The sequence below is a fragment of the Solea senegalensis genome, linkage group LG15, assembly GCF_019176455.1.
Source record: "Solea senegalensis isolate Sse05_10M linkage group LG15, IFAPA_SoseM_1, whole genome shotgun sequence".
In the NCBI taxonomy this organism is placed as follows: domain Eukaryota; kingdom Metazoa; phylum Chordata; class Actinopteri; order Pleuronectiformes; family Soleidae; genus Solea; species Solea senegalensis.
This window is the reverse complement of record NC_058035.1, coordinates 4,586,741-4,610,031: the sequence shown is the minus strand read 5'-3', so window position 1 is coordinate 4,610,031 and position 23,291 is coordinate 4,586,741. Positions and strand designations below refer to the sequence as shown.

At 38.9% G+C, this 23,291-nt stretch overlaps 1 protein-coding gene across 1 annotated transcript; it reads left to right on the top strand.

Moving 5' to 3' along the window:
- Positions 1-54: 54 nt before the first annotated feature.
- On the top strand, positions 55-21,062 carry LOC122781870 (progesterone-induced-blocking factor 1-like). Its single transcript, XM_044045939.1, has 18 exons — positions 55-621; positions 1,033-1,133; positions 1,284-1,482; positions 1,577-1,696; positions 3,035-3,168; positions 3,730-3,838; positions 3,958-4,077; positions 4,171-4,232; positions 4,403-4,528; positions 5,108-5,206; positions 9,798-9,963; positions 12,252-12,402; positions 13,069-13,159; positions 14,529-14,631; positions 17,375-17,505; positions 18,720-18,804; positions 20,414-20,593; positions 20,887-21,062. Exons 1-18 carry the CDS (start codon positions 355-357, stop codon positions 20,938-20,940), a joined length of 2,298 nt encoding a protein of 765 aa, XP_043901874.1. The 5' UTR covers positions 55-354; the 3' UTR covers positions 20,941-21,062.
- Positions 21,063-23,291: the final 2,229 nt, after the last annotated feature.

Sequence of the window (23,291 nt, the reverse complement as noted above, 5' to 3'; positions counted from 1 at the left end):
TATTGACAGTGGAGTGGACGTTGGTGGTGTTACACGTCATTTTCTACAGAGGGCGCTGTAGCTAAAAGCACCAATACTTGAAACAGTGGCGGTTAGCAGGCGGCTCGGAGCGGGACCCTTGAAAACGAAAACAATTCCCCGTGTGTGCGGTTATCAGCTCCCCGTAAGTAGCGGGTATGCTGTTTAAAGAGTATTTTACCTATCCCCCTTTTTAATAAAGTAAAAAGGTTTTGTTTTTAAACGAAAGAGGCATACATAGTGGTTAGTGGTTTGTTGGCGTTTCTCTGCCAACAAACCGCTGCATGTGTGTGTAGCTAAACGTTAGCGACAGAAACAGGAGGTATAGCGTCAAGAATGCCTCCCAAGAAGTATCAGCTGAAGACGGCAGCGGCCAATGCTTCCACCTCGCTGGAGCCCGAGTCTGAGGACATCAGCCTGGAGACGACCGTGCCCACCACCGAGGATGTGTCCTCGTCCGACGAGCAGCGGGGCGGCTCCCAGAAGCCGACCCGTCAGCTGTTGGAGAGGAAAGAGCTGCTGTACAGCGTCCAGCTACTGAAGATCGAGCTGTCTCAGAAAAATCTCACCATAGACAACATGAAGGCCGACCACATGTCCAAGGTGAGGGGGATATTCAGTCTGACCCAGAGGAATAATAATATAGATAGGGCTGCAACTAACGATTATTATCTTGATTAATCAAGCACTTGTTTGGTCCCTATACTGTCAGAAAATGTTGAAAAATGCAACATTACAAACGGCAACTATAGATGATGTGAGTATTGATAATAAAAGAAATAATGGTAATTCAGTAAATGAATAAAACTAATAAGAAGATATACGAATGGATACGAGTGAACTAGAATATAATAATAGATGTACAAAGTAAACAGAAGATCTGATAAGAGTTATGTGACAAAATTATTAACCTGTGACTTTCATTATCCTTGAAGGAATCACAGGCTTGTGTGGCAGAGTTATTATTACAGCAGTAATTTGTCTGTGTCTGTGATCGTTGCATGTCTGTTTCAGATTGATGAGATGGAGGAGAAGCTGAATGACACCATACATCAGAAACAAGTGTTGGCCCTGAGACTGGACAGCCAGCTGAAACTCGCTCAGGAAGAAAGCAGGTACAGTAAGAAAGGTGGACGGTGGAGAAATTATGACATTCTCAAATGCCTAGTGATTCAGTTTTAATGATGACTTTGTTATATGGAACAAAACAACCTTATTCACATTTAAGAAACTGAAAAATAAAATAAAAGGCCTGTCTTCTATAGAAGGGAGCAGGCTCTGCGGAAGCAGGAGATGGAGACCCTTCTGCTCAAGCAGCAGCAGCTGGAGGAGACAAACCGACAGCTGTGTGAAAAGGCTGGAGAGCTGCGGAAGTCTCTCAGGGATCTGGAAATCTCCCAGGACAAGTACCAGGAGCTCCGTGACCTCCCTGAAGACACTATCTCCATACAGGAATACGTAGCTGTAAGTGTGGTGATTCTCTTCCTGATTGTAACCAGAAAGCTCAGTGCTCAGGGAGCATGGTGAATTTTCTTTTTTGTGTAATATGTGTCTCTAGATGCGTTTCTATGAGGTGGTGACTCCTCTCCGGGCTCAGCTGGCAGAGCTCAGTGTTAAGAAGGGCAGTTTGTCTGAAGAGCTGGTCACACACAGAAGTCAGATGAAGGCTTTGATGGAGGTACCAAACACACACACCCACACATACACACACACTGGTTTCCATGACTCCAGAGGACATTGCAATTACTTACATTAATTTCCTGGTGACTTACTCTAACCTAATTACTACTGGAGAATTTTTATTAAAAAATAAATAAAATTGATTTTTGGAAGCTTCTAATCCAGTGGTTCTCAAATTTTTATGTCAAGTACCACCTGAGAAAATATTGACGTCTTGAAGTAACACCATTATCACCAACGTTAAAATACAGTGGTGTAAATAGGCCGAGCAAAGTCAGCTACAGACTTTTCACAGGAGGCAGATTTATTCCCGATAAGATCTCTCATCATCCTCCTCTTCCTCACTAATACTTCACATACTGGTATAGTAAAATTAGATGGAGATGGAGCGAGAGATAAGGTGACTCTTATTATAATTTCAAATTATTATCATTATTAGTATTATTATTTTGTTTAATTTTCAATGAATTCCAGTCAAAATCATCAGTTCCACTTTGATCACATAGAACAGTATTTGTGATTTTTCCTCCAAGTACCACCAGAGGGAGCTCACGTACCACTGGTGGTACACATGCCAGAATTTGAGAACCATGGGGTCTAATTGATTTAAAATCTTGAGGATAAGCATCACAATTATTACATTAATTGATTTCTTTTCACACCTCTAATACTCGGTGTCAACCGCTGTCATTTTTATTTATGAGGTTAAAATTCATAGACTGTTACTTTTAACACTGATTGCGCCACCTGTGCATCATTGTCTTCCATCCTGTCAATATTCATTATTTAGTGTCTGTGTAAGTTGGTTACAGATCAGAGGAGTCTGTGATGAAATGAGACAATGAATGATGATTCATCTGGAGGCAGGGTCAGAATCTGGCAAATGTAGCCTGTAACCAGCCCCGGGCTGCTGTGTGTAGGTGTACTGACATATAAGGAATGTGTTTGTGGTACAAGACCAAACAAGTGACAAGTAACAATGCCATAACACTTCATTTTGAAGTTGTTACTGAACAGATGCTTGTTTCCTGATACCACTGAGCATGCAATTTAGTCATTAACTCAAGGTCATTTCAGGACAACGATGAGATGTTTGCAAGGAGAGTGTCTGCTGCATCTGTATGACACTACAAGCTACAATGCTCCTGGAAGTGTTTTAAACAAGTATGGTATTAATAAAAAATAAGATTTTGAAGAGTCCGAAGATGCTTTACCGTTAAAATCACAAGTCGTCACATTCGAAGATATAAAAGCATAATTTTCATTAAAAGCCAGCTTGAAATTGGCGCAGTGTCCCTGTCATATGAAGTCTGTAAACGTGTATGCGTATCTGCAGAGCTACGAGGAGGAGCGGCGACTGCGTGCTGAGCTGGAGTTGAGGAGCCAGAGACTGACACTGGAACTGGCTGATACCAAGCAGCAGATCCAGGAAGGAGACTACCGCCTCGTCAACTACCCGAACATCAAACGGTGCATGTGTGATAGTATGAGAGAACCAGAGATATATAGATTTCTTCTTTTCGATTGACAAACCTGTTGCTCAACATTTTCCTCTCATGTCTTGCACCTGTTGGATTTTCTTAGGTCATGAACACAGTCATAAAAAAGGAAAAAAATAAATCTCCCTGTTTGTTTCAGCGGACGCTGAAATGGACCACCTCCCTTTCTTGTTCCTCTCAGTAGTTTTAAAGTTTTAAAACCTTCTTTCTCCTAAATTGACTAAACGTAGTGAGAACATACAATAAACAAGCTTACAGAAGGATACTGATCTTGATATCAAGGCCTTAAAATAAACAAGGAACAGAACTGGCTGAAGGTTTATGGTTTCCATGGAGACATGTGGACCCTTTTGTGGCTCTTTAAGTTTTGTCAAGCAACAGTTATCAGAATGTCAAAGCACTGAAGAATAAATTCTGGATACTGTAAATGGATGAAACTCACTCAGTAGATTAATGAATTCTATTACTCCTCCATGTTCATGATGTGGATATTTAAGTTGTGACTTAACCCCTTTCTCTCTGCTATTTACAGAGATTGTGACAGCTTTGAACGAGAGCTGAGGGAGTTAAAGAGGAGATTTGAAACACTGGACCTGACTCACACTGCAGTGACCAGAGAAAGGGACTCACTCAGTAAAGAGGTGCTTCACAAGTCTCGAGCACACACTGACAACATGTTTCATCTTCAGGATTCTCACTGAATTCATGTTTGCTGTGTGCTGTCATCATTTCTTTAATTTGTCCCATACTTTTCCACCAGGTGGCAACATTGCAGCAGACAGTGACTTTACTAGAGAAAGACAAGGACTACCTCCATAGGCAGAACATGGAGCTAAATGTCCGCTGTGCACATGAAGAGGACCGCCTAGAAAGACTTCAGGTCCTCAAAGATCAGCTTGGAGGATCATCTAACTCCAAAGTAATAGGATGAAGGCCTCTAACGTAACTTTCACTTCCTGTCTCTATGTCACAGGTGCAATTAGAAGACACCAAGAGGGCCAGGGAGGACACCTATGAAAAATATGTAGCATCCAGGTCAGGCTCTTCACTCATTGTTCTCATCTAATCTTTATAAGCTCTAACTTCTGTAGAAAATCACCCACTTTTGGTATAAGTGATTTCATCTGCCAGCAAAACGATCTGACTTGTAACAAGAAATTGTACAAGGCACTTCATTTAATTAACTCTCCTTCTTTCTGCTACAGAGACCACTATAAGATGGAGTATGAGAACAAGTTAAGAGAGGAGTTGGAGAACATCAGGCTGAAAACCCATCAGGAGATTGACAACCTGCAGAGAACCTCCAGGGAGATGTACGAGAGAGAGAACAGGTACCTTCACCATTTAAATCTGACTGAAGAAACACGTGTAAATATCAGGGCTATTTAAACCAAAGGAATAGGCCAATTTTATTAATGATGTGTATTAAAATGTCTTTATTTGTTTGCTTGTCTGAAATCATGAGGTAATATTTTACATGCAAGAGGATTTAGCAAGTAGTAAAAATACAGTACATCTTAAATAATTACTGTATAAATAAATTATTATTTTCATGATCGGTTAATCTGTCGATTATTTGATTCCATGTTTCCCAAACCTCAAAATGATGACTTTCTCAAATGTCTGCTTTTGTCCACAAACCAAAACATTTAAGAAGCTGCAAAGTTGGAGTAATTATTGAAAAAACATTAAAACCGATTAATTAATTGATTATCAAGATCTTTGGCGATTAATTTATTTATCGATTAATCAAGTAATCTTTCCAGTATCACCAAAATAAAGGCAAATACCGACATAACCTTAAAACAACAAAGATGTGTTTTATATTTACAGCACAACACAAGCAGAACCCTCTGCACAAGTGTTGAGAGCATCCTTTTAACGGTCTGCGTGCGTTTTTGTTTTACCAGGAATCTGCGTGAGGCCAGAGACGATGCAGTGCTGGAGAAAGACAGAGCTGTGGCAGCTGAGAGAGAGACTCAGTCCAGATACGATCAGCTGCTGGAACAGTGAGTTTTACCATCCATCACACACATGGTATAACTCGATACAGGTGTCCAGTCCATAGTTTATTTATTCCTCTTTTCTTCTTTCTTTTATGCTTTTTCCTTTATGGCTGCTAAACTTCATTGTACTTTATTGAGACAGTGACCGAAATCCAATCAAACAATCGAACATTACATGTATGGCATTTTTCATAAATTACAGTACAAAGTGCTTAACATACCAAGGCCAAAGTTATATAATTAGATCGTTTTATTGTGATCTTTAATATTCCCTTAATTGCTGCTTCTGATGAAGTTGTTTTACCTCATTATGCAGTACTGCTGAGTAGTGCAGCAGTATCACTGTTTATTGCAGATAATTCGCTTAAATGCCACTTTATTAGGTACACTGGCCACCTACTAATGTGACAGCCGATGTGGTCTTCCTGCACTGTAGCCCATCATCTGCACACCTGGCTTGTAATGAGTGCTTCTTTGACTTATGGTTGCATCCAACAACCTGCACCAGTCTCGCTGTTTTCCTCTAAGATCTGGCATCACAGCAAGGCATTTGGCCCAGAGAACTGCAGCCCACTGGATATTTTTTAGTCTTTTTTCCGACCTTTTGTCTCTAGAGATGGTTGTGTGTGAAAATCCCCGTAGATCAGCAGTTTATTAAATACTCAGACCAGCCCATCTGGTATCAACCTAAATGCACTGAAGTTGCTGCTCTGTGATTGGCTGATTTGGATATTTGTTTTAACAAGCACTTAAAGCAGTACATAATACATGGCTTGGGAGCGTGTCTTACATTAATCTGAAGTGGCAAAGCATCTAGTCAGTAACTTGTCAGATAAATGCAGTGTAATGTATAAAACATGTAACAACAGGAAACAACACCACTAAAAGCTACTGTTTTTAATAACAAGCACGTTCAGTCAACGTTAAGTCCACCTTGAGCCCAAAGCTCTTGGATACAATAGTGTTTGAATCATCAAGCAGGATTGTGTCATCAGTGGAGCATGACCACTGGCGATGTAGCATTAAAGCAAACACTGTGTTCAGCAGCACTGGTGGTCCTCAGGGAGTTAAACACTCCCAAGTGTAAGCCCCCCCCCCCACATACATCTGCTGCACTTAAAGATCCAATGAAAGGATATTGTCATTATACAACTGAAATTTGCGAGGTCAAATGGAGGAGTTGATCTGAGCCCGGAGGAAAACCCACGCAGACATGTGGGAGAACATGCAAACTCTGCATAGATAGGTCCCAGACCGTGAATCACACTCGGTGTATAATTTTCTTTGCATTTTTTGGAGCCTTAGAATAAGTCATTTATTGGAAAACACACCCAAGTAAAGACTCACCTACTGGGAAAACACAACAGATTGTGCATTTTGAAATGAAAGTCACTGCTCAAATGTTCCGAGAACATCAGTCTTTCTGGTGTACGAGGCCCACTTAAGTTTAAGGGAAAGGGAGAAGTGAGCGAACTCTGCATTTACACGACTCTTGGCGAGTCACTGTTAATACTCATTTACAGTGGAAAGTAAACGGAGTTCACCTGAGGTGACCAACGGTTAAACTGTCACGAGCCAACTGGAACAGATTTTACCTGTATATCATCCCATTATTTTCAATCAATCCCTTGTCTTTGTTGGCCAAACATCAATTGGAAGCACTTTTTGCGTTTGTCCTGAGCCAAAATAGCGCACCGCATAAATTGAACATAATCACCGCACTCATTAGTGACAACATTTTTAAACGTACAATTAGATTTATGGGTCACGTAAGATCACGCTCACTTACCGTCAGCAGAAATGCCTCTTGCTGATGTGTGAGCCCGTCGCAGGCTGTCACTGGGTGCAGTGGGACTGTTGTAGTTGTTGTTTACCAGCTCTTACTTAAGAGCACATGGACATGTTTTTAAGAGCCGTCCAAAGGTTACATATTATAAGTCAGAGGTCAGTTTAGTACGAGCTGGTCTTACTGGCCTACTTGGTGGGAGTAAAATACTTTCAGTGAAAGTAGAATGCAAAGGAGAGGTTCTTATTGAACTCAGGCTGACAGTTTAAAGTGAAATGAGTTGCAATTCCATAGTAAGACCTTGTGTATTTTTTTGTTGTTGCATTTATTTATTTATTCATGTCCTCTTGGTGCCTCTGGGTCATGGTCATGTAGAAAGTTTCAAATTTTGCACATAAACTGTGACTTACACAGAAACACACATGCAAATATCACACATACATCTCTTCTGCAAACAATGCTATACGAAAACAGACAGATTCAGCTATCATACTCGCATTTAACTTAGAAATGAGCTTGACAATATTATGTGATCATCACATACCTAAGTAAGTTTTTCACATATGATCATCACATACCTAAGTACGTTTTTAATGAGGTTTATCAGTAATAAAAGGGAAATGAATAAATACAAATGGAATAGAATCAGAATATAAATACATATAAATGCATATTGTGAATATAAACACTATGTACACAAATGGAATATATGGTAAACACTGTTTTTGTACTGTATTTCTCCTGCATACATGCTGGTATGTATCAAGTTATGTGTGTTAGGCAAACGCGCGCACACACACACACAAATCAGTGACTATCGATTTATGATAAATAGATTTGATTGGGGCTGCAACTAATGATTATTTTCATAAACAATATTTTCTTTGATTTCTTTAATATGTGGAGAAAATAAACCAGGACATTTTGACATCTACGAAGCTGAAAAATTGTTTTAATTCTTCAAAAAACACTCAAACCGATGAATTGATTGTCACTATAGTTGACGATCCATTTAGTAATTGATTAATAGTCGATTCAACGAGTAATTGTTTTGAGTTCCATTAAGTTAAACAGCCTAATCTAAAATTAATCTAAAGCCCAAAATTCAAATCGTAGCCTTAAACCTAACCAAGGACCAGATGTTGGTCTCCACAGGGGACTATACTGGTCCTGACTAGCTCAGTGCAGAAAAGCTCCTGAAGAGGTAACGAATGTGCACACACACACACACACTCACACATGTAGACATGCAGCAACAGCAGCCGCAGTAGTAGTAGTCGTAGTGTCCCTGTCCTGCGTTACTACTACATGCCAGTCATTTCTCCAGATCCAAACCACCAGCTGTTGGAATTTCCACACATGCAGACAAACACACACATGCACGTCACTCTCCCTCTCTCTCTCTCTCTCTCTCTCTCTCTCTCTCTCTCTCTCTCCCCGTCTCTTTGCAGCGATCACGTTGCCTCGCTGCGTCGCATCACAGGCCAGCAACGACAGATGCTAGCCACAAGCCCTTAACACCTAACCCCACGCACGTCCCTATTTTTGGGGCAAAGAATGAAGCAGACAAGCTTGAAATGGCGTCAGATGATCATAGCGTAGAGAACCGGCTTGAATCTCAGTGCTCCGTTTCAGAATGCCAGTTATGGCAATCATCTCCTCAACAAAGTATTGAATACAGTTTTCCATGTTCAACTTTGTCGTGGACAAAAACATGTCCCCATGGAATTTCTACTGGGAACTAAAATTGCTATTTAAGAGGAGAGAAAAAAACATTTTCACTCTCTTAGGGACGTTTTGCCTCTTTGAATCTAGATTGCGGTGGCCATTCATGAACGAAGGCGTAATATGCCGGCCATGTGTACACGTCTGTCACTGTGAGCACACAGCTAAGGCCTGCGCTCTATGGATGATGAAATTCTATCAGGTCAGCTGTAATCGAGAGTTATTAATATTATCCAGAGAACATCTACAGTGGGACAGAGCCTCTGTGTGTGTTTGTGTTTGAACTCTGCCTGAAGAAGCACACACGGCTCACACAATTATACTGATTAAGTTAATTTTTACTCTATAAAATGTCTTTAAAAGGTTTTCATGTTGCTTTGCTAACATCCAACCAACCGTTGAAACCCCAAATATCCTCAATTTAATATGAGGCAAGCAGTAAATTATCATAAAACTATCTCTAATCAAAATTATAAGCCTATTATATTGTTGTGCTCTTGGCAAACTGTCTCCGTGTCATGTTTTGTGTGAGCTTTCTCACTCGCACGCATTTTTGTGACGAGGCTTTGACAGTATCATCTGTATCATCTGAGAGTTGCTACCCACTTAATAAGAAACATCTTCCTCCAGCTGCCAGGTAGAATCATGGATGATCAAATGAGACCAAACTTTGCTGCGAGCAACATTGACAAATATTCTTCTGTCACCAGATGATTTAAGGCCTGGCGTAGCTCTTGTGTGATTTGGTGTCATGCTGTAGATATCGAGCCTCTTAGCACTTAGCAAACATGCAAACTTCCCCCCAAATGATTATTGCGCAAGGCAGAACACTGTCAAAACAAACATGTCATTGTGTAGATTATCACTAGAATGCGATTATATTCCTATGAAGGACAACGTTGCATCATGTGCCAGGTACATGTCTGAGCTTAGCCAGGAGTTTACTGTCCACATCTCTGTCTGCACCAAAACAAATGAGCTCACACTTACTCATTTCTTTTTTTTGTCTTTTCAAGGAACTGACTAGCATTCACATTCACCGAGGTGTGTAATGTGCCTGTGTTTGTGTCTCCGTCCACGCAGGTACCGTCATCTCCAGCTGGGAACTGACAGCCGGGTAGCCGAGCTCTCAAACCAGGCCAAGCTGCACTCCTTCGAAGCCGAACGTGCTCAGATGGTCAAGGAGGAGACGGCGAAGTCTCTGGCACAGTGTCAGGTGGAGTGTGAGAAACAGCAGAAGAAACTGGAGGTACTCCTAAAATAAACCAAAAAAAGGATTGTTGCATATACCCAGTTACAAGTCCTGCCCAGTTTCCAATTAATTTGGAATAAATAATGATGGAGGTGAACGAGGGATTTCAAAGACCCACTGAAATAACAGCGACAGACTGTTGCAACTCCCGTTATCCCTGGAGCTGATTGAGTACAACAAAGGATACTGATTTGTAAAGTGTCCTGTGGTGCTGCAGAATAAACTGCTGCAACTGATACTGTCACTAATCTGTCATAATCAGCTCTTTAATGCCGACCCCTTGTTTGGGAAGCAGAAGCACTAATGTAGAAGGATTAGCAGATATGCCAAATACAAATCCTCCTTTTGCCACATTATCAAATAAATTACAGTAAAACGTATTATGATGATAATGACATGAAAACGTTTACAAAAGCAAACTCTTCAATCCTGTTGTCCAGGTGCAGTTTAGTTAGTTTGTATGTTTTTAGACTAATTAAAACAGGCTCTCTGGTTTTTCAGCTTCATAAATGTGAATATTTGAAGAAAAAAGAATCAAAAAATAATAATTTTACTTTGTGGACGAAAAGAGACGTTTTAGATCTTCACTATTTAGAGAGTTGGGGAAACACAGATGATCATTTTATGGCCCTAACAACGGACTGATTCAACAAGAAAGTATATGAAAATAAAGGTATTTGTAGCCCTAAAGGACAAATTGTATTAATGATTATAGTCACCTATTCTCCGTCAACTGTTTGTAATCAGGCTTAAAGTCCTGTGTCATGTGTTACACATTCGTTCATTCCTCATTCTTATGCTTGCATTGACGGGTTGTTGTTTCTAGAATGTTTCATAAATCTCAGTCTTGATGTTCTGTTGTACTCTTCACCAACATTATGAAAGCCAGAATCGGCAGTAAGTAAAATACTTGCTGCAAATATCACATGAATGAAAGCAACCAAATCAAAACTCATAGCCTTTAAAGATTTGTTTTGCTTAGAATTATGTCTTTTTTGCTCTTTCTTTCTGTACTGTGGCTCCATTACTGTCTCTGTCCTTAGTCCCAAACCTACACATTATTATTGATGTATTAATGAACCAAGATCAGGTCCATTTCCTCACCTTTATTGAACCCTGTCCTGCTTAACTGAGCGACAAACACTATGTACGTGATTCAGTGATGCGTTGCACACACTTGCGCATTTTTCGTTCCTTACAAGCAAGTGAACAGTTCAACTGTTGGCATCTTAGTTTGTTGCTCAGCTTTCATTTTGTTCCAGTTCTTCCTTTCATGGACTTTTTCTTCTTCTTTTTTTAGCTTCTCTGTCTTTGTCAGTGTGGGAAAATGAGAAACAGTGAATCGCAAAATGCTTTGTAGGAAAACATTTCTATATTTACCATAACAGTTACTCTGGAGGACAAATCGTAAAAAAAAAAAACCAACAATTTGGTTTTAGTTGATAAATGACACTTGAATGAAATAATCGATTCATCTGTTGATTATTTTCTCGATTAATCGCCTGGTCCATAAAATATCAGAAAACGTTGATCAGTGTTTGTCAAACCTGGAAATTATGATGTTCTCAAATGTCTTGTTTTGTCACGAACCAAAATGATTCAGTTTAAATTATTTCTTTATTACGTGGAAAATATTCACATTTAAGAAGCTGAAACAACCAGAAATCTGGTTTTAATCATGAAAAAAGCTTCAAACCAATGAATCGATTATCAAAATAGTTGACGATTACTTTAGTTATTGATTAATTTGCTAAGTAATTGTAATTGAGTAATTGTTTCAGATCTATACAGATACAGATTAGATTATAATCTTTTATCCATCATTTCATTAGAAAAGACAGAATGTGCTGGTACTAGGACCGCAAGTAACGATTATGTTCATTGAATATTTTCTTGATTAATCCTCAGTTATTAGGTCCAAAATAAATTAATGTTTCCCAAACCTTGAAATGAAATTATTTCAAATGTCATGTTTTTTCCCCACAAACCAGAATTATTCAGTTTCACTGATTTGATCGTTCTATAGAACAAAGAATACCAGGAAATATTCACATTTGAGAAGCTGAATGATCAGAGAGCTTATTATTAATAAAAAAAAAGAAGTACTCAACCAATTAAACAACTATTAAAATTATCGCTGCAGCCCTATACAGAACTGTACTACAATAATACAGTGCAATAACTGACAGTAACTTTATTTCCCTGGAGAATATTTTGTTCAAGTTGAAAAGCTACTCTTCTTCTTCTTGTATCTCTCTCTCCCTCTCTCCCTCTCCCTCTCTCAGCTCCTCACTCAGGAGTTTTACAGGCTGCAGACGTCATCAGACAAGCGGGTCGCGGAGCTGCAAGCTCGGAATGCCGAGCAGGCTTCTCGCCTGGAGACATACGAAAAACTGGAGCAGGAGTTAGATCAAGTCACAATGCAGGCTGCTGAGAGTAAGCATGTAATGCTACCTTGCTCAAGCCCATGACGTTACAATAGAACAACAAACAAACAAGGAAAACAGATACTGTACACATGTCATGGACATCACCAGGGCTTTAAAAACGTGTGTGATACAAGTCGAGATGTAAGGAAAATCATTTGTTGCTTTGAAAGTGTGATCAAGGGACCTTGAGAAATTTGATGGAACAGGACTTTTCTTTCATTTTTAAAGTCTAAAATGTCTTGTGTGTGATATTCAGGTGGGGTAATTGGCATACATTGAACATACAACCCATAAGTATGTTTGCATATATGTATAATCATTTTTAAAAATCATTTGTTTGATTTTCATAGCCTTAGAATAAGCCCTGTCTACTTTAAGCATTGGCTTGCTTTATAGATGCCACCATCTTGTGCTGTCATGTTTCTGCAGCAGTGTTTATAACTTTCATGTTGATGATGTGCTTAGGAAAGAATGGAATAAGAGGAGTCCCCTCTGTTTGTTGCTCTCTGCAGTTTCAACAGAGAGCAACATATGAGATGACAATGTTAATGTGTAGTTTTAGACTAGTTTTTACTTGGTGATCCCTTCAAAAATTCTGAAAGAACAGAATATGGTTATCAAATTGGTCATGGAGTTATATAAAGACTTGTTGTTTACGTTTGTTTGTCTCCAGTTGAGGACGAAGAGGAGGCAGAGAGAGTTTTGTTCTCATATGGCTATGGAGCCAATGTTCCCACAACGGCCAAAAGAAGACTAAAGCAGAGGTACAGCACATGATTTATTTCAAATATGAGATCATGCAACGGGAGATGTCATAAAAAGAAGAATGTTTTATTTTTTGTAAGCTAAACAAATCAACCTTTCAGTCATTTAATTTGCATGGTTTCTTGTATATTTTTAATGCAACACTTATAACTTAAAATAGCAGCTTCAAAAACTTGTGATAGGGTGAATGGAGCCTCTTTCACTCCCATTCTTCGTCTGCCCTGCACCATGTACTGTATGTTTAATGAGCAGGTAGGAAAACTGTGTGCCTTAATAATAGTCTGCGGGGTCTGTAAAAAAAAAAAAAGAGAATTGGAATTGGTTTGCTATAGACACAGCATGTTGTGTTAATATTTTACACATGGATTTTTCTCAACAAAATTCATGTCGGCTTTAATTCTTCTGCTGTCTCTCCTTAGGTTTTGTTTTTATCCGTGTTTGTCTGTTTGTTTGTGTGTCAGTGAGCAGCAGAACTCACAAAATAAAATAAAAGGATGGATTTTTATCAAATATTCTTGATGTAAATTATGGCCCAAGGAAGAAATGATTGGATTTTGAAGAAAAACAAAAACAAGACTTGTTTACTTTGTGCAATAACTGAGCAGCCTTAGTGGACGTTTGCACTCTCTTGAGTGCTTTCTCTTCTACCTTTCACATTGTATTATTATGGCATGCTGTATGTTATCCGTGTATTATTTTCTGGCTGAATTGATTTGTTGATTGGCCCCTAAACTTGTGAAAAAAACCAGTCATTGTTTTAGGGCTGAAACAATTATTCGATTAATCGATTTTTAATAGATTAATAAATTAATCGATTTAGTAATCGATAAAACGGTATGAGTGTTTTTAAGGAATTAAAACAAACAGCTTAAATGTGAATATTTTCTGATTTCTGTGCTCCATATAACAAATAATTTATAGTTTAGAATAGATTTTGGACAAAACAAGACATTTGAGAACATCATCCTTTCTAGGTTTGAGAAACACTGATCAGTATTTTATGGACAAAACTATTTGATTCATCAAGAAAATAATTGAGAGATTAATCGATTATTAATCTCTTATGTAAATAATCGATTAATCTGAAACGATTATGAAAATAATCGCAAGTTGCAGCCCTATAATAATTGTTGTGGCTCCACTGTCACCCTCATTGTCTTTTTATACTCTCATTAGGAATCGACATGTTGAAGAATCCTCTAATATTTTCCGCACACAAATCTTTGATTCAAAGCATGTACTGCGTGTGCAGCCATAAACCTCTGCTATGACTACACAAACATCATGGAAATTACACGCTAGTGTAAACTTGTTTGTGTTATCATGTTTTGGAATTTTCACGACTGTGTTTGTGTGGCTGTCATGCAGCGTTCACCTGGCCCGCAGGGTGTTACAGCTCGAGCGGCAGAACACGACACTGAGGAGAGAGCTGGAGAGACACGAGTCACAGTCGGGACGGATATCCGAGGAGGTAAACTAACCCATACCAACGTGAATGTAAGTGTGAATGTAAAACCAAAAGCAAAAAAGGTAGCCATTCAAATCATAGTGACTGCGATCAAAGGTTACAATGATTTATTTCTTCTGGCTTTTGCTTCTCTCTAATGACATAACAGTTATTATCACAGAGCTAAGCTCTGGAGCTCGTCTTTGATCGTTCTCCGTTTCTTTTCTCACACACAGCTGCTCTTCTGAGTCAGTAGCAAAAGTACACGTAATTGTTCTCAAAGAGAGACTCAGTCATGACACGACTGAGAGTTGCTTTTTTATTTCTCTGAAAGGAAGACATTGGCCACAAAATGACAATTTTATTCTAATTCAGCAGCTTGTGCGGTTGAGTGCCACATACTGCGATCTATTCTAAACTTTTCTAAAGGTCTTTAACAATGGCAACGCTGAGTTTCCGCCTTTTTAACTCGTGTCAGTAAACTGACAGTTTGTTTAAGAACTCAGACCCAGCATGTGAAAAGTGAAAATCTTAAGTCTTCACACTTGTCATACTTGTCAGCAGAGCCAAAAAACTGTGACGGCCATGCTCTTCACTCGCCCCACCAACAACACACCGACTGCAACGATCACTGAGGCTTTTGTTGCATTTGCACGCTGTGTGCATGTGCAACAACTAAGACTTTAATTTTAGGTGTGTGTCTATGTTTCATCACGTGTCTAACACTCGTGCTAAGATTGTAAAAATCATCCAACGTGAGTTTTACTTCTAAGAATGACACCTCAGCTCGTGAGCTTGTGTGTTTAGTGCTTGTTTTTTGTTTTTTTTAATAGTATTATTATTATTATTGTTATTGTTGTTGTAGTCTCACTGAGAGCAGACAGGAGAGAGAAGGCTGGGCAGACTTTGACCTAATGAGCCATAGGCCATTCAACTGTCATCTATGACTGACTGCTACTCATGTTGAACACCTCATGATTCATCGAGTATGAAAGGAAAGGGTGAACAATTATACATCCCATTCACTGGCACGGGCAAGGGTGTTAACCACTTAACCACCCACACCGGTTCCCTGACTAACTATTCTCCTTACCCTCCCAGCCAGTTCTGCTCACTGCTGGCTGTAAAAGTGGTTTAATGTGTAACACCCAAACATTATCTATTGTTTCACAGACGTTTAACCAAGATACAGGTACAGAACATGCACTCTTGTAAGGGATCGTTACAACACTGTAAATGGGCTTTTATGTCATCAAAGGCAAGGAGGAGGTTGTTAAGTTTTTGAATTTGTGTTGCATTTTCTTCTTTATTTCTTCCTTTTTATGTTTGCAATTTGGAGACGTGTCTGAAACCCTCCAGGTTCTTGAAAAGTGGCATTTTCCATGCAGTAATATATGTATTTAATTATTAAAAATTAACATAAAAGCAAACGTCAAAATGTCAACACGACACATGACAACATACTGTAAAAAATGTAAGCTTAATTTGTTTACATTAAAAAAACTACAAAATAACTAAAGTGATAACAGACTAATGTTAGGTTTCAGATTTGCATACATATTTACTTACATATGTTTTTTAGGTATTGCATTATACATCATGTTTTTTCATCCTGTAAAAATATATCACCATTAGGAAAGGGATGCTTTTCGTTAGTGGCTCTTGCAAAATTGTGTCTTTGTCAATGCGGCTCCAAATGAACGCAAGGTTCAGCACCGATCTAAGATATATTAGAATTGGCGACTTTCATGTTGACGTCTCACTGCTGTTATTTTTAATTGACTAAATGTTTAATATACTTTATTATTAGGCATTTAAATCTGAAATTTGACTTGTATAATTAGATTTGCAGAACAATTACGACAGATATCGGCAAAATAGACAACCAAATCACATCAAACAAAACAGTTAGGTTTCCCCTTGAGCTTGGGATTGGTGTTTAATTTTAGGATTCACCGATGCACACGAGTGAGTCAGTCTGATCCTAGTAAATGTTGCAACCATGTGTCTCCAATCTGTATTCTCCGTTCAGGGCACGATTAGTGTCGGAGACAATATTATTAACTAGCCTTAACATGTCCATGCAAAGAGTTCCTCCAGGGGTTGGCTTAAAGTCTCTGAACAGTTTTGGACTGTTGAGGAGTGGACAAACACTTGTACCATGTCATATTACAGTGTTGCAAAGAGCAGAAAAAAACTGTTGCATGCTTCACTATGCACATAAAATGTAAAGAAAAATGAGCTGAAGCATTTGATCTGAGTCATGTTGTGGGCTGTTTATTTCTTTCCTTTATGGAAGAAGAATATTTGTGACACAGTTGGTGAATAACGGCTGCAGGTGGAACATGCAACAGCACAAACATGTTGTTAACAGCTTCATAGTCTAAAATGACTGAATCGGACTGGTATCGGTATCGGCAGATACTGGAGTTTGTGATATTGGTATTGACACAAAGAAGTGGTATCGTGCCATCCTTACTTTGTCCCAAAAGATTGAAGTTCGCGGAGGAAAGTGGATTCTCTGCTTTGTCATGTTCAGTATGTTTTTTTCAGGTTAACAAGTGATCCTCCATAAGCCTTAAGTATTTATATGAGAATACCTTTGTCTTTGTCTGTTTTCTCTGTGAATAACTATGTAGTCATGAGATGTGTTATTAAATGTGTGTGTTGGAGGAGGAGGGGGGGAGGGAGTGAGGGGTGGTGCAGGGGAAGTTATAGTTCCTATAATGACTCAGCCATGCAAATGCATTTTTTTTTCTTTTGTCAGTTGTCGGCAGCCAATCGTCTGTTGGAGCAGACGCAGCAGCCCTATAGCTACCTGATCGAGACCGCCCGACAAAAGGAGGCACAGATCGGCGCGCTGAAGGAACGCGTCTCGTCGCTTGAGGACGACGTGAGGTACATGAACAGAAGTGCACATTCTCACATGTCTCTATTCAGCACATGAACATAAAAGAATATCAACGCACAAGCTTTTACTTGATTGAAGACCATTAAGTCTTTTGTTTTGTGGTTATATACTGTATCTTGTAAGTTAATCATCCTGGCAGCAGGCCATACCTCCCCACCCATTGCTGTTTTTTCAGCCCTGTTTACTTTTGTAATCCTCTCTCTCTCTCTTTCTCTCTCTCTCCTTATCACACACCTTACTCATTCTGCCGTTGTGCAAACCTGCACGCATTTGTTTATGCACAAGAAGTGATCGTTTTTGACATGAGCACATGCATGTACAGTAGAGCGACCTGGCTCTGACCTAAATCGTCGCTAGTCCCCAATCTGCATTTTGACCTGGGTAATATGCAAACGCACAGACTGCAGGTTTTCTCTTGCTGCTTCACAACTAGCGAGCGCTCACCTGGGGCAAGTAGGAGTGCAAAAAAAGAAAAAATAAGAAGAAAAATAACAAAACACTCCTGACACTATCTTCTCATGCGTCACATGATTGACAGTGACATTGAAATTTCTTCTGTGGTTGTGTTTAACAGTGCATATCACTGAGTTTCTTATGTAATACAGCAATTACACTCAAAAACCATTTGAAAATATTTCAAATATTAGTTTCAGGTCATTTTCTGTCCATAATTTTCAGTTTATCCATTTTTTATTTTGTTTTCTACATGGATTGTTTTTCCACCGGATAGAGACACAAACCAAGAATTCCAATGCATTGATTACTAGTTTATTTCTGTATAATACAACTTAAAAAAAACAACAAAAAGACATAACAGTAACAGAGGGTGTGTATGTAAGATATATTACACACACGTCTAAGTCGTGTGCCTTTACATGACACCTATGTGTGAATGCCACACATTCATACCTGCTGAGTTGACCCAGACCTGACCCTCATTTAAGGCAGAACTCATTCTAAAAGCCAATTGGCATTTACTGTACAGAATATACATTACACTAATTATACAACCTTCACAAAACCCTGCCTTACGGAATTACATAAGCAGGTGGCATATGACAGGACTGACTTGTTCAGTGAGTTACCCTAGACTCACTCAGAATATCACAACGTAGTCATTATAACCTGCAATAAGAACAGTAATATTTCTTCTGTAAACTCCCACACCCTCCACATTGTATCTTTTTGGTGTGAACCACAGTTCTCTGAGGAAAGAGCGGAATGGTCTGCAGCAGGTGAAGAACAACATGGCCGCCGATCTGGAGCGACTCCTTAACCATCAAGAGGTACACGTGATGATCTGTAAATTGGGACATAAAATCATAAAAACATCCTTAAATGTCTTGATTTGTCTACAAACCAAAGAGTAGCAAATTAACTACAGATTAATCACATCTAACAACAAAAAAAATCAAGTCACAGTTATTATTTATTTGTTTTAAGTGATTTAAGTTCAGTGATTAATAATCAATGAACTGGTGTGACCCTACTTTTAACATGTGATATTATCCACTGTGATGTTATGGAGCTGTAAAAGCTATATTCAGTTACTATATTAGTAAGAAATACCTCTGTGTTAATCAAGATTTAGTTTGGAAAAAAATATTACAAAACGTAACACTAACCTGTGAATCTGGGAGAAGCTTCAGTCACTTTTTTCCCTGTTCTCCATTTTAGTAAAATACAACAACAATATTTTCATTGTAGCTGCAACCAAAGACTATTTTCCATTGAAGTGGTGTATGAAATATAAAACAACTGTTTCTGTATCTTTACAATATCTATATACCATATATTCTGTCATTGTGTATAAAAAAATATTTACTTATGTGCCTTACTACTTTTCCTTAATCTTATCTGATCTTATCTCATTTCATCTTACTGTAGGTTATCCTATCTTCGTCTTAGCTTACCTTATCTTTCAAATGGCCGTGCAGTTTCCTTTAACTCGCAGACAGTATTTATCTGTCTTGTTTTGTTTTATCCACAACCTGAAAAATACATTTTACAACATTTTATTCTCAACAAATATTTTGTGTACTTACTTGTATAATGACAAATAATCAGAGTGAATTTGTAGTTGGACTCTTCACCCACTAACAGGAAAGAGAGCTGGGTTGAGACCGCCTTGAGGCCGATGATGCATTGTTGCAATTTCTTTTCTTTTTTTTCTTTTTTTTTTTAAACCTTTAAACAAACAGGCTTTTTATTGCACTGTGTTACACTGTTTCCTCCAAGATTGCGTGTGCCCGTATGTGCACACACGTGGGAGTCTACACCCCCCCCTCTTAAACCAGCCGTTTGCTGTATGAAGTATGTGCCCTGTCACAGACAGCTGTTCCTTAGCCTGGCTGTTTGGGATGCCACCAGGGTGCGTGTGTGTGCTCGTGCGTGTGTGACATGCCGGGGCTCATGTCCTCAGGAGTGATAAATAGAACCGTGAAATGGCCCGGAGTCCTCCAACTCTGCCCTGCTACCACCACTGCGGACCCTTGGGCTTGTCGAGCTTATTGCAAATTTTCCCTCAGTTGGTCTTGGAAGAGTTCAACTGTGGCATCGGACAGACATTTCACCAGATGTATATGTTTTCTTTTGATTTTAAAAAATTCAATTAGAATTACACACATACAACCAATACTCACATTTGGGAAAATTATCATGTCATAGCCCATAACCTCTGTCGTGTGTGTGTGCGTGTGTGTGCGTGCATGCATATGTATGTATACATATACATATGTATGTACATATATATATATATATATATATATATATATATATATTGCCATGTGTTGCCATGTGTTGCCATGTTTACCAAACTTTCACCCATTTATTTTTCTTTGAGTTTGAGTTATTGTTGTGCTTATCTCAGATTGTACGTGCGGTGTTGTTGTGCAGGAGTTAGCCGTGATGAAGCAGGTCCTGATCAGAATGCAGTCCGGAGAGGGAGACTCTCTGGACCTGCTGGACACAGCCAAACCTAGCGTCACGACCTTTGGTGCAGGAAAACAGCAGACCAAGCGTATCAACAAGGCCGCAGTGGAGGAGTCGCCAAACAAACCCAAACCCATTGTATTTGTAAGTGACTAATATTGGTAACACCCTTGTATGAGTCACACCACCTGAACCTGTCCAGACAGACGTTCACACAAAGGGGCACTAAAGTTTCTCTCGAAATGACAAATTGCTTTTGACACTTGGTTTTCATTCAATGTTTTCAGTGTAATCACCCGAGTAAAGATATGCCGTAGAATACCATATTTCCTTTGGATCATAAAAGAGTCAGCAGCCATTTGTTGTCACACATCGAAGACTTTTCTGACCTTACCTTTTCTTACCCCTTTCTCTTTGTCTCCCCAACTCATTTACAGACCAATAAACAAGTTCCGGACTGGTACCAAAAGCCGAAGCAGAGGCACAAATAAACAGCCGTTTATTTTACTGCTGATGTTAATTGTCGAGCACTCAGGTCAAACTGTCTTTCAATTTGTCAAAAATGTTTGTATTTAAAACCTGTGAATTACACTTTTATACAAAAACGCAGAAACCTGTTGTTGTCCATGTTTTGTTCTCCACCTTGGTAACAGATTATTCAGAGAGGATAAATTCTCCACGTACTGGTCCAAAACCAGAGGTAGTACCTTCCACGGGGTACACATTCCTAACTAACTGACTGCCCAAGAATTTCTCTTTCTTGGCAGCACTCGGTTTTATTAGGTCTGTCTATCATTATTTCTTCATCTTTTCCAGGTTTGCAGATACTGGTGGCCACAAACAGCATTTGAAGGAAGCTTAGCCCTTGATTTGCCCAAGCTGAGGCTCCTTTGGCTTTAAATATAGACATAGCAGGCATACCTTTTATCATTTCAGACCATGTTCTTATCGGTGTCATATTAAACATGGCCAGATGACTGCTGCGTTTGTCACTTTTCCCCATCGGAGTGCCTTTTCTAAATCGACCCTGTAGTACGGCACAATACACCGCCTGATTATCTTGTTATACTTGATAACTAGAGCAAACATCACATCAGAACTTAAAGCGTGCCTGTCACTTGTATGTCTTATCGATTTATGTACACATTGCACAATGTGTTGGATATCTGCAGGCCCCCTTTATCTCTAAATTTCAATAGCTCAATGTATTTTCCATAATAGAGCACAAGGTGTGAAAATGTGTGACTGTGCGTCCTAAACAAAAGGGTTCTCTTATTTTAAAATCGTTTTAATAAAAGAGCACTCCGCAATCTCGGTGGGAGGTAATACTTATTTGAATTGTTAGGATATTAAATATCACTGCTTCTGCTGCGTTGATTGTGGCTATTCTTATTTTGTCGTATGCCTTTCCGAGAAATATGCTGCCTCCAGACACGTGCGGAACTCTTGGGATTCTCCAGAGAGACTGAATGTGTGAACACAAATGTCCGCTGAAGTCGCTCTGGAGATTCTTCTGCCAGCTTCTCGTGAGTGAGAACACAGCAGGGAAAACTCAGAAGAATCCACAGCGAGTGAAAGTGCAAGTGTCCTGCTTCGTCCAAGCTCAAGCCCCCACATCCTCCTGCTGTTGTGAACACGTCTCAACCAGACAACGTCCTGCTGCTGTCGTTATACGTAAGTGGCAAACCCACACAGTTCATGTATGAAAACAACATGAGAAAACCACACCAGTGTTTCCCAAACTTCTTACAAGCCCATTTTTTACCCATTTTTTTTTAAAGACTGCAAACTATTGTGACCCAAATCACAAAATAAATTATGATTGGGGAAAATTTGCTATATCTGTTGCACTTGTTGACATTTTTGGTAAATGAAATACAACTCCATTTTATGCATGTTATTTCAAACATACACAAAAAAATGGAACTAAAAGGTTGGGGAACATTCTGTCTAAGGATCCCCCAAAAAAATCCCCCACCACCTGTCTGTGGGTCCCGACCCATTCTTTGGAATAACTGACCTATAACGGTTATATGTGTCAAAATAGACATTTGTCTGATGGTAGCTTTAACTGTTTATAATGAATATATATAGATATAATATAGATATAGGTATAGATACCCAACATATACTGTAACACATACATTTCAACTTAAATGCAGTATTAATGGTCTATATAATGTATGTTTTATTTTAAGTTTTTTTAGTACTTGTTTATATTTTGGTGTTAAAATGTACAAGATAGATGGATGATACTTTATTGTACTCAACAACTTGTAAACAACACTAGACCTTAAATAAACGAAGGAAAACAACATTATATAATGTTAGAGAGAGAAGTCATCCTGAATGCTACTGTTAAGAGTTGTGATTGGGACTGAGACAGATAACCAGATTAGATTTGGAGCACAAAATGAGCTGGTAACTGGTCGATGATCTAATGCAAGAAAATGTTTTTCTTTTAAATTCCTTCTAAAAACTCACATTTATCGCTTGGTAATATCGTTGCATTTGGTGACCTTGCATGACGGGGAAGTGTTTAACATTTTCATTTATAACTGATAGAAAATGAGTATTGCTAGTCATGATTCTAGTTAAGGATACCACAAGCTCATAAATATAAACTACAATAGATGAAGTATACATGTAAAGTAAAGGAGATCACAGCTATACGAAGAAAAACGAGTATATATAGAGTACAGAGGTGCAGGGGTTTGTGTATGTTAAGTTACATAAGAGAGTCCAGAGTTTTCTCTGTCAGACAGAGCTGATGTGATTATGGAGTCTCGGTGCCTTTGACATCAAAGATTTACTGTTTCTTTATGACACAGAAGCTGAACGA